This window comes from Bactrocera latifrons, unplaced genomic scaffold, assembly GCF_001853355.1.
Source record: "Bactrocera latifrons isolate USDA-ARS-PBARC rearing strain unplaced genomic scaffold, ASM185335v1 scaffold_34, whole genome shotgun sequence".
Taxonomy (NCBI): Eukaryota; Metazoa; Arthropoda; class Insecta; order Diptera; family Tephritidae; genus Bactrocera; species Bactrocera latifrons.
The window spans coordinates 295,080-307,352 of NW_017536979.1; the positions used below are offsets into that span (position 1 = coordinate 295,080).

Consider the following 12,273-nt stretch of genomic DNA (forward strand, 5'->3'; position numbering starts at 1 on the left):
CGCCACGTAGCGAAAAGAAGAAACGACTGGCGCGCTGTTGTTAACTCGGCTATAATCGCGTAAGCGGTGTCTACGCCAATCAAGAAGAAGAAGAATTATATAATCACGCCAATACGACGTGCAACAGTCGCGCTGGTTGTTCAGGGGACGATGACGATAACGGAGCTCGAATCCATCCGAAATGATTTATTCTTTCCTGCTGACTGAGAAGCTTATTATGCCTACACAGTTTACTCCAGACCGACTTTTGGCTTTGAATTTAGTGAAAAGGGTAAAGATAAGATAAATAAAATAGACGAGGACTGCACCGCAACCGTAAGTCTATTGCGCCCTTTGCTAAATCACAAAGACTTGCCTAGCACATTGATAAAGTCCAATATAGTGCTAGATGCGGGAGGGGCGATATGATCCCTATTTGGAAACATTGATCCCAGAGGCTTTCAGACTCCCTATAGTCGAACCGGCAAGTTGCACAAGAAGCTAGGCCCAAGTTATGTTAGCTCTTCTTCAGCTTGTAGTCTCCAGTGTAGAATGAGACAAGGAGCATGAATTTGTTCCTAGGGAGGTTGTTTACATATTTAAACCTGCTGAGGTTATAGCTCCCCATTAGCAACTTGGCATTGGCATGCTTTGGAGTTGTTGCTAATACCTTTCACTTCCTACTCCTTCTTCCTTGAGGAGCAGCTCTATTATGGTATGAGGACCCACCGTGATGAAGGGTTCAGGTCCTACCATGTTAGTGGATGTTGCGGTGGTGGCCAGTTCATCCGCCAGTTCATTCTTGGCTACACCTTTGTGAGCGGGCATCCAAATGAGGTGCACTTGATTACGTTCCGCTAGGCTATTCAGCCGTTCTCTACACTCTTGCACCAGGTTTGCTTTAAGTATCGCTTGACTATCGCTAAGTATGGTAAAACGTTCTTTGCGATAGTTGCGCTGGAGGTTTATCTCTATGCACCGACTTATAGCGTAAACTTCTGCCTGAAAACTGCCCGGAAAACTTCCCATAGGTATGGAAAGTTAGGTGAGTGGTTCTGCGTCTTCTGCTCCAATTTCCTCCGATGTTTTCGAGCAATCGGTGAAGCACTTGACTATACTTACTATACCTAAGAAGTAGCTCGAGAATGGAATCGTTCCATTCCGCCTTGCTGTTAAGGGTAACCTTGAACTTCTTGGTGAAGTTTACCCTTTTGGTAACGCTGTCCCATGAAAGAAGAGCCAATTGTATTACCCCATTTTATTCTTTCATCAGATGAGATGAAATTACCTTATCTCTGTCACAAACTTCTGCTGTCAGTTGCTGAAGTTCACCTCTCATGTGATTAATTGTTGAAATGTTTATTGGTCTACGCTTAGCCTGACTTTTATACTACTTGAAAAGATCTGGCTTGTTGGTATTGATAAAAAGATCACCAGCGGAAAGTATACATTTATAGTACAACTGCTCTCAAGTAATAATATCATCAGAGTATTAACTCCTCATACTCTGATGATATTATTATATTAAGAACGATGGTGAAAAATGGATAGCCTCTCGCTAAGAAAGGGTTGAAATGTCGCTAAGAAAAGTGCTTCGATTTCCTTGGATACGAACGCACGGACGATTTTGAAACTTTCCTGGATTTAAACGATTTTGACTACAACCATAAGTGATGCCATATATTTTGTGGTAGCTATATTGATACAGGATCATTAACCCTCTTGTAGTAACGGCAATCATTAAAACCATAATAAGTTTTTTACCACCAAGTAGGATACTCCTGACAAAGTGCAGCCAGATACTTCTTCACCTGATCTCTTCCTCTTTCTCAGTTTCTCACGGCGGGTACATATGGACGACATTACCTAACATGTGTCTCTTAATTCGCTGAACTATGTCAATGTCGTCGTATTTCAGGCCATCGACTGCGGCATTCGACGTTGCCAATGCGCAAAGAACCACAAATCTCCCGCCAAACCTTTCTTCCGACAGCTCGTAACGTCGACTCGTCAGATGTTGTCATCGTTCATGCCATACCATACCATATAGCAGAACGAGGATGATGAGTGACTTAGAGAGTTTGGTTTTTGTTCGTCGGGAGTGGACTTTACTTCTCAATTGCCTACTCGGTAGCACCTGTTGGCAAAAGGTCGGCTGACATTGTTGTTGGTGTAAATGCTGGTCTACGACTCGCGAACATACAGTTTAAAACCAATCTTCAATTATTTGGAACTTCGAAGTGAGGTTTTCGAACTTTGACGGTAGTAAATGCTTCGATAATAGTCTGTAAATTCAAATTCATGGATAATTCTGGCTCTAGACCTGCCCTATGACTAAACGAACGTTCACCACTTCAAGCAAAAACGGATAAAGTGCAAAATATTCTTAAAGCGATGCAAATATTTTGAAAAGTTCTTCTCATTTTCGAGCCTTCGTGGGATTTCAAAATTAACATCATAAATATGCCAGAGCTCTTCAAGTCATTGGACAACTTATCGGATATATCAACGGAATACTGTTTTGCAAAATGATTGACATCTGTGTTGAGTCCATCTTCTTTCCTATCATGGAACTGCCATAAAAATCAGAATGTCTTTTTTTGAATTGAATTTCTTCTTTACTACAATATTCATCCTCTTCATCACGTTGCTCGTTTCCGAGTTTTGTTTTCTTGATGATGCTAAAATCGTTTCGACAGGCTCTAAATTTAGCGTCGATGGTGTACTGCCGGATTTTAAACCATATAGAGGCCATTAATTCTTTTGAAAATATGAGCCGCTCCGATAAATCTCGCACCGACTCACCAGCTTCTCGTCGAGCTTGCTTTAAGTTGGGAGTTAATTCGGATGTAAGTGTTGAAGAAGGGGTATTCTGCTGGTGAGTTCTAATATGATCGTTAGCCGGTGAATTTCGGAGCAGATGTTGTGGGTCTTATTACTGAACCGACTGTCATTTCAGCGATTTAACCCTCTTTGGACAAGACAGCTATAACCTAAATAATCAATAGCTCTCTTCGATTGGCCACGCGTTGTAGAGAAACGAATTGAACAATCTATATCGAGCCGGCAGCACTTGTGGTGCATGTCTGTGCTCAATGTCTTCTGGCGCATGCGCAATTGCGCTACCATTCAAGAACTTTTTTCTTGGATCGCCCAGTTTGTATGTCGGCTAGATGTTATAGTGGCCCGAACTGAACAATTTCTTCAGAAATATGCCATTGTCTTGAATGAATGGAAGACAGCCAACATTTATTCGGCGATTACTAAACACCATATTACAGTTGTCATTATACATACATATGTGTGTCATATTTATTGTATTATTCTTATAGTAAAATATACAAAGCGCCCACATATACATCAATATATACGCGTACAATGAATTGGGCAATATTCGCAAAATTATTAATCATTGTTCCAAAAAGCGTTTATATTCAGCTAAAATTTGCTCCTCCTGTAGTAGTGGCAAATCGAGGTAGTCCTGCTCATTCGAGGTAATATCCTCATTGAAACGTTCATATGCCTTGAGAGATTCCATTTCGTTCTTCACCTTTCCCAAAGCCGTATTCACAAGCGAACCAATGCCGCTTGACGTGGAAGGCGTATCGTCACCGCCGGTGGCAATTTTAGCTGCTTCAGATATGCGCTCCATCTGTTTCACAAGCTCCACTTCGTTTCCAAATATTTTAACAAGAAAATCGAGTGCCTTCTCCATATCGTTTGAGGTTGTCTCAAGAGCAACGCGTGTCATGTCTTCGTTAAAACCAAGTTGTTTTAGCTAAAATGGCAATTATGTTCAAAACCACCAATACAGTATAAATATAAAATAACTTATGTACCTGTTCTAACAAGTCTGTATCCGCAGTTTCTTTCTTTGGCAAGTTTTTCAAGAGTTCGTCGCTACGGGTTTGCAACAAATCCAGCTGTAAAATGGCATAGTCTTCAATACTCTATACATTAATGTCATAATTTGGTCATTTACCGCTCGCTGCAAGTCATTATTACACTCTTTCAGTGCCGCAACAACAAGATCATGTGAAAATCCCATTTCCATTAGTGTGCAGACACTGCGCGGGTTCACCCAGTCTTTGTCGCTGTTTTTCCGTGTTAACTTCGAATTTACTTTACGCTCTTTATGCGAACGTTCACGCGCGTCGCGTTTCTTCTCCCTGCGATCATGTATGAAGTTGATAGCCTGTTCCAAATTGCCACTACACGCACGCAAACCCAAACGCGCCTCGAATGGTTCATAACCCATTTCAACCAGTGCTTCAACAGCGCTGTCGTCCACTTTTAATTCGCGTAGCTCACGGCCAGCAATCTCTAAACGTTCGTAGGCCTCATCACGCCGATTTTGGTGGAAGAGTACCACACCCTGCAGCAAGTGTAGGCGCATCAAAAGTGCCCGCTCCGGGCATGCATTGCCTTTGAGTGTAATGAGTCGATTCATATTCTCACCGTAGCTGCGACGAAAGCTTTGCTCGCAAATGTCTAAGCGTCGTTGAGCATCGGGCAATTGCGTAACGTTCTAAAAATGTGGTGGAAGCTTTGTGTTTATTCAATTGCTCACTTTTCGTAATTGCAACATACCTTGAGGCATAAATAACACCAAACAATATCTAAATTTACCAGGGCATAATTGTCTACTGACTCTAGAAATCCAGAATTGCAGGTAGTAAATTTCTCATCAGCTTCGAGCAGCAGAATCAAAGCTTCGTCGTAATGTTGTCTTTTGATGGCGGCGCGCGCCTTTTCACAGAAACCCATCGCCATCAAGAGTGCACGATTCTCATTTGGAGGCAGGAACACCGGATTGCCATCTTGATCTTCCATCTGTAAACAACGTTTTATAAATATTTAGCTTATGGTTAGTCTTATTTTAAACGAACCTCAAACAACTGTCGCTCTGAGTCTACTATTGCTTCGACATCCATTTTAATTTTTCGTATGCGGTCATACATAGCCTCTTTGGAATTTGTTTCATCACGATCGATCTCACTGATAATAACCATAAGCTGCTGATTATTTTTCAGTCCTATAAATTTAGATATTGAAATTTTAAGAATTGTGACATTTGAACCGATATGAAAGCTTACCCTGCCCATTGAGTGTTCTGTCTGGATCAATAATTTTTCCGGCAGATATGCATTTCACACGATTTGGGTCATTCAACTGTAGTTTTTCGGCAATACGACTTTGCAATTCCTTCCCCAATGCATTCAAATCGCATTTAACTTCCAGCATATTTTGCGTACCTTCTTGGTTGTTGATGCGCCTAACGCTGAACGTAGCGAGTCCTACACGTAGCCAAATATTGAACTAGTTCTTAATAGAATAATCCTCCTTCACTTACCAGTCTCGTTGAACTCTTTTCGTGCCGCCAATTTTCGTAAAGCACCATCTTGCAGCTCTGTTAGTGCTAGTTTGCAGTTTGATATACTGAGACTCAAATTTGTGCTAAAATCTTTTGCGAGCCGCTGAATTTTGAGAACATTTAATTTAATTGCCTAATTGTTATAAATGTTAAAGTGAACTCACATCAATTTCCGATTCTATGCCGCCAATATCTGAGAAATAATATGGTTCTTCCCACAATTTAATGCCCAGGAGCTGTAGTCGTGCTCTAACCTGGATGATGACATTGTCGATGTGGGACATGACGTCGTAAATATTTAGAGTTTTAAAAAAGACTGTATCTCACCTAACCTGTTGTAAGTGGAATGACAATACAAATATTTCACAATTTCATCGGTAGAAAAATTGTTCTGTATTTTGTTTTTATATTTACCTTCTCTATTTTTATACCTGATCATCAGATATTGACAAAGATTTCGATTCGTAAACATATGACCATAGAACGCAGGGTTGCATGTAGTGTTACCAAAAAATCTTAAATAAAAAAAAAAGCCCCCAACGCTCTGCCCAAGTCAAGTGAACTACTCTAAATAATTTAAAAGAGGACGGAAGGAAACACATAGAATCAAAACTATTTAATATTGATTATTAACTTTTTAATAATAGCTTAAGAGAATTTTATTCTTCCAAAAAACACTTCTAAAACTGTTTTGCCAACTGAAAGAAGAGAAAATGCAATTTGAGGTGAAATTTTCCCCTACAACTTTGTTTATGAATTGTGAGTTGGGAAATGCTTTCATAAATCTTACACTGAACACACTTTGCTTTTAAAACAATTTTTTATTTCTACTGACATTTGTCGTTACGCATGAATGCTTATCAACGCGGAAAGGGGTCGTTGCACAAATATATTGTACACTGCGCCCAGTAAAAATTCCAATTGTGTTGTGGTGGACAGACAAAATTCCAAAAAGTGACAGTGAGTTTTCGACATTGTGAAAAGAAAAGAAGAAAATTTTGAAATAGACGCATAAAAATTGAAGTTTATGAAGAAGGCTTTTTGTGTTGAATTTTATTAACATGGCTAACGCGGAAATGGATATGAGAGCCAATCTGACTGATTTATCTAAACTGCCAGTCAAGGAGTTCGAGAAGCATTTCCGAGACTGGATGGAACGCGACGATGTGGCGCGGTCATTACAAGCAAAGTTGCGAACCGATCTTATATCAAACTTCAACAAAACTGCGTTAGGTGAGTGTCTTCCACATGGATAAAGGGACTGATATCATTAAAGAGGGTTTACAAATGGATAAATAGGTATGAGATTGTGTTGCACATGTATTCTTACCAATACGCAATGGGCTTTCATTCATAATTAGTTTTGTTTACATTTTTGTTTGAGCCTTCATTCATGGCGTTGCCATAGCAGCAGTCTTTATCGATAATTTTTTTGTCGGCAATGCAGTGTTGAGGCATTTGCATCAGTGATGGAAAAATGGTTGCGAAAACATTTACGAAATATGGAATAAAAAGTTTATTTTATTTCAGGGCGTCAAATTTTGGCACAAACTACAACAACCACCACCGGTGGTTCCGCGCAGCGTCTAACACTCTCGCCATTGGTGTTGGCGCTCAACACACTCGTTGCTGAATTTCTCTATGCACAAAACTGCCATTTCTCGTTGTCAGTATTCTGCACCGAGGTTCCATTTCGAAACACACTTCCGGACTTTGAGAGCTCGCCGCATTTCCGGTTTGGCGGTGATGAAATCAAAGAAATTTTAGAAGCCATATTTAGTAAAACACCTCAAGAGACTCCATTTAAAAATAGTATTATTAGAAAATATGAACACAATAAAAATATTTCTCTCTTGATGGTGATCCTCCGGTATTTATTGAAACAGAGGGAGGAGTATGCGAAGAGAATTGCCTCTATTAAGCCTAGCACAGCAACTGAAGGAACGCAAACTGTAGAACAGAACAATACAACACAAGAACCGGAACGTCGACCCCCACCAAACGACTCATTAAAAGCAAGTTGTACAAAAAATGAGATACCGAGCACCAACATAAGATACCTCAACAAATATTTGGTGATACTTTCCACCAAAGTAAAGGAAATGTCTGAGCAACTAAACGACTTGCGATATAACCGCGACAGCTTGCCCTCTACACGTCTTGCCAAAAGCGTGCGGACTCGTCGCTACGAAAAGTTAAACCACAGCCTAGAACGTGTAACGAGCCAACTGAAGCATATGACGCACACCAAACGCAAGAACAAGCAAGTGGGCGCTGTTGTCTCAGCAGTCGACGCGTTGGCGACACAGTTCACCAAGTGCGTCGAAAGTTTCAGATCGGTTTCGAAGGAGCTGATCGCCAGCAATGAAAAACAAAGCCAATTGCAACATATATTGCCAACGAAGCCAGTGCTTTCGCAAGCCGCAGTGCAAGTAGACCTTTCCAACGGACCGCCGAACTGTGCGGAGCATAAAAAGCTTACAGGGGAAAAATCCTACACTGATTGGGTGCATGAGATGCGCCATACAAGGAACGGACAGAAGTTTTTAGACAGAGTAAATATATAACCGTTATTTTCTTTAACTATATTTACATTATAATTGCAGATAGAAGTATCACTAAAGAAAGCGCTAAATAAGCAGCGCGAGCTGCTGCGGAAGGAATCCGACCAGAAACTACGACACCAAAAAGAAGTGCTTAAAATACAATACAAGGAAAAATTAATGGAGGTAAAAGTTTTCAATAAAGATTTCCATTGTCTCTAAAATAAATAGTTTTTTCCGCCAACAGCACGTCTCTCGTCTTCCACAATGTGACTATTCCAATGAAGCGCGAATGCTCAACGAGAGTATTGGACAGCAATTGAAAGAGTTCGAGAGCCGACATACGGAACTTCTGCAGAAAATTCAAGATGTACACAAGACTGAAGGCAATAATTTACCCACTGCCGAAGCAGAAAAAGAGGATGCAAATGCTAATGCACAGGCCGATATGACGAATGACACCCGAACTCGAGATCCCTTGTTGAAGGATGTGGTGAATACACAGAAGAAACTGCAGAAGATGGCCCAAAGTATTGCACAGCAAGAGCGAACTGTAGACCAAATCGTTTACGAGGCTAAGTGAGCAATACTTTAAAATTTTCTTTAAGTTTCAACTACAATCTAGTTCCTGTGGGTAGGATGCGCATTCAAGAGCTTGAGAATGAAAGCAATCAACTGGAACTGAATTTCCGAAATTATCTGGACCGACAGCGTTTGCAGGCCGAAACTATGCGCGAAGTGGTATCTAGCCTTTCCGAGAGCAATAAAAAGGATATCCCAAAAGTTGCCGACAGCTATCGCAAGACTTTAAAAGATATCCGAACATCTTCCACACTCCGAGCGGAAAAGGAACGGCATGAGGTGAAGACTAAAATCCGCCATAAAACGATAGAATCGAAAGATTCGCTCGTAGATTTGACTGATCAAGAAAATAAAAATCCGAATTTTGAGTATCGCAATGCAATTTTGGAGGCGAAAACAAAACTGTTTAAAGGTGATCGACAGTATGCTAAGATGGGTAGTGACGAGGAAGAATTCAAACCTCTAGGTTTTGAGCCATACTATTACAATCGGAATTTCGGTACCAGCGAATCCCAGAGTAATTTGATATCGAGCAATGTCCACTCATCTCAGTGGAACGAAAACGCTACAAGGTCATCTGAGCCACGAACGGACAACAGTAATTTCAACAACAACACCAATACAGTGAGTGCCAGAAGCAACGGAGCTCCTCTCCATAGAGCTTATGCAGTCCTTCCAAATACTGCACAGGCAAGCATACCCAAAATTAACCAACTGGCAAGGAAACCAACTACCAGCGTGGCTGCTGAAGCCTCAAGAACGTCTGCTGCAAAACCAATGCAAACAGCGCCAGCGACAACTATGCCAACAGTATCTGCCAAAACTACCTCGGTGTCTACTGTTGTCATAGCTGCTGTTGCAGCCAAGCGAGCAGACCGACACACCCACGAGCGGACATCGGATGGGTTACTGCAACATCTGAAAGCTGCTTCGCAAACATATAGCTACAATAATGACATTCACGACAATCAAAGTTCGAGTGATCACAGCAAAAATAGCGACAAAAGAAATAGATGTGTCGAGGAGGAGGCATCGGACACAATTAGTAGTACGCGTAGCGGCAAAAAGGGAGGCAGTCCAAGAGGTAAAGTTGAAGATCGTGATAAAAAGATCGGTGAAACCACTAATCCAGTGGAGGCCACAGTGAACTTCTTGGAGACTATGGAGCGAATGCATCGGTTGTTCACCGAAACCCCAACAAGCGTAAAGAATGAGAAGTTGTCACATTCACGTGCCGATCCATTAGAAAAAGAGAAAAGTAAGCCTAAACAAAGAAATCAACAAAAGCAACATGGAATGAGTCCAAAAACTAAAAAAGGTGGCAAAACTTCATCTGTGACCAACGAGCCCGCCAGCACTTTCCGTAAATACAAGCAGAATAAAACGGAACGTAAAGAGCGCCGAACAAAAACCATAAAAAGCACAGAAACTCCGAAATCGAATGGAGGCTTTGAGGAAGCTTTGAACACATTTGCCAGTTCTGATGTGGAAGCACGGAAGATGTCGGCGGAAAGATCTGTGCCAACAACAAGGCCACAGTACTATAATATTACAAGTTCAGCGACGGCAATCAACGTTCTGGCGCCAACAGTTTCCTCAACAACCTTCTCCATATGCGAAGATGATAACCTGAAAGAAGTGGTGAGCGAGTCATCGATCGAAATCGCTAGCATGGTCGAGGCAGTTGATGAGGAGATAGAGTTGGAAGAACTGGTTGCGGCGGTGGATGAAGAGGAAGAGGAAGAGGTCGAAGAGGAGGTAGATGAAGAGTACGAACCAATGGGTACTGTTAAGGTGAGCTCATTGCCAATGCCCGCTATCGAGGAGGTGTCACGTTTCAGTTCTTCCTCTGGCAGTGCGGTTCACATGTCCGATTGCGGCGGCGGCGGTGGCGGCGGAGCGGAACGCAGAAAGAAAAGCGATAGTGGCAGCGATTTCTGGGAGTAAAACTTCTCCAACGGGAGAGTGGAGTTGAGCTGCGATGTGAACACAAATAATAAAGCAAGCAGAAAAGTTTTCAAGCCGACAGTTGATAACCGAACTTGTTCGCTAATTACCAAATTTTAATTTTAATAAATTTTCATAAATTCATCGAAATTTATCAATTTAATGTTAAAGAAAATTCTTAATAAATTATTTGTAACAATTTACAGAACATGCAAATTAAATTGTAATTAAGAAAAAAATTTCTTGTATCTGAGTAGTCAATGTGTTTATTTGGGAAGTTCTTCGCGGTTGATTTTACGATCCGTCAGATTGCATAGCTCTTGTGATCCAGTTACGAGGTACTTTTTTCAAAAGCCTCTCTTTGATTGATTATGAAAAGACTTACACCACCATCCATATTCCATTATTGGTTTGTATTCGACCGAATAGACCACGTCCAGCACACAGTGAAGAAAATATAGTAACCGTAGCTGAGAGTGTGAACCAAGACCGTGAAAAGCCAATTTGGCGCCGTTCACAGCTACTCAGACTGCCGTGTGGAACGGCATGGCGCATTTTACGTGGAGAACTTAAATTTGAAGCGTAAAAAATACAGCTTGTGCAAGAACTGAATCCGTTCGACCTTCCTAAGTGACACCGCTTCGCTCTATGGTTCCAAAAAGATCCGACGCTTTTGAGCCAAAATTTCTTCAGCGTTGAGGCTTTGACGAAAAGCAATTTAAAGATATTCAAGAGCTGCCATTTCATCCAGGAAAAACAACGATTTGTGGAGTTTGTGGGATCATCGGTACATTTTTCCTCCACAATGATGGCGGTGAGAACGTAACCGTTAATGGCGATTTTTATCGCGCCATGATAACCGACATTTGGTTTCAACAAGACGGCGCCACAGCAGATAATTTCACGTTTTGGGCCTGTCGATGGGCCACCAAGATCGTATGATATCACCCCCTTATCCTTTTTCCTGTGGGAACCTAAAGTCTATGTGGACAATACCGCTTCGATTTAGGTCTTGGATCAAAACGTGTCATTCGCCAGTTGCCAGTCAAAATGTTCGAACGAATCATCGGAAAGTGGACTCAATGGATGGACCATCAGAGACGTAGCGGTCCAAATTTAAAAGATATAATTATCAAAATAGAAAAGCCAAAGAGTGTTCTTTCGAATGATAAAAACATTAAGATGTTACAGCTTGAACCTATTATGTACTATATATAATATGTGGCTAAGAATCCGGTTGAGAACGATTCGTTTTGAAATACCGAATTTCGGTCCACAAGGTGCGTTCCAAAGTAAACAGGACTTAAAATAAAAAACATTACATATTTTTTTCGGCAAGGTTAATTTATTTCATTCAAAGTAGTCTTCTGCTGCTTCAAAACAGCTTTTTGCATGGTCCACGAATGTTTTAGCTCGGTGCAAGCCTTTTGAATGGTCTCTACGTCTGCATAACGCTTTCCTTTCATGGGCAAATGCATTTTTCCGAAAAGGAAGAAGTCGCACGGTGCCATATCAGGTAAATGCGCGGTATGGTATGGTTAATGTTTGGTCAAATTTCTTTATGAATTCACGCACAGTTTCGATGGAATTTGCGGTGATCACGAATTTTGTTTGGCCCACATGCTGATCGTCATTTATGCCCTCACGACCACTTTGAAAACAGTGAAACCACTCGTGCACTCTGCTGTGGGATAGGCAATCATCGCCATAAACTTCTTTCATCAATTGAAATGTACTGTTTACTTTGGAACGCACCTTGTAGACAGGGTATATCAAAAGACGAGATATTTGGTGTAACATTCAAAGAACATTCCCAAGTCGGGAATGATCATCACTTTCGAAGGCGAC

General features: G+C 41.2%; 2 protein-coding genes across 3 annotated transcripts; one reads left to right on the top strand and one right to left on the bottom strand.

Moving 5' to 3' along the window:
* Nucleotides 1-3,254: 3,254 nt before the first annotated feature.
* LOC108971311 (NEDD8 ultimate buster 1-like) lies at nucleotides 3,255-5,857 on the bottom strand. 2 transcript variants are annotated; one of them, XM_018937278.1, is made up of 9 exons: nucleotides 5,768-5,857; nucleotides 5,518-5,685; nucleotides 5,333-5,456; nucleotides 5,076-5,276; nucleotides 4,869-5,014; nucleotides 4,570-4,812; nucleotides 3,962-4,507; nucleotides 3,819-3,902; nucleotides 3,389-3,757 (listed from the first exon to the last, which is right to left on the bottom strand). In XM_018937278.1, exons 2-9 carry the CDS (start codon nucleotides 5,635-5,637, stop codon nucleotides 3,389-3,391), a joined length of 1,833 nt encoding a protein of 610 aa, XP_018792823.1. In that variant the 5' UTR covers nucleotides 5,638-5,685; nucleotides 5,768-5,857. The 2 variants fall into 2 exon arrangements, with proteins under 2 accessions (XP_018792824.1, XP_018792823.1); XM_018937279.1 differs by lacking the exon at nucleotides 5,768-5,857 and having other exon boundaries at nucleotides 3,255-3,757; nucleotides 5,518-5,637.
* A 338-nt stretch (nucleotides 5,858-6,195) lies between these two features.
* On the top strand, nucleotides 6,196-10,582 carry LOC108971308. The gene is made up of 5 exons (XM_018937275.1): nucleotides 6,196-6,586; nucleotides 6,884-7,908; nucleotides 7,960-8,082; nucleotides 8,144-8,475; nucleotides 8,535-10,582. The coding sequence occupies exons 1-5, from the start codon at nucleotides 6,415-6,417 to the stop codon at nucleotides 10,423-10,425; spliced, it is 3,543 nt and encodes a 1,180-aa protein (XP_018792820.1). The 5' UTR covers nucleotides 6,196-6,414; the 3' UTR covers nucleotides 10,426-10,582.
* The last annotated feature ends 1,691 nt before the right edge of the window (nucleotides 10,583-12,273 follow it).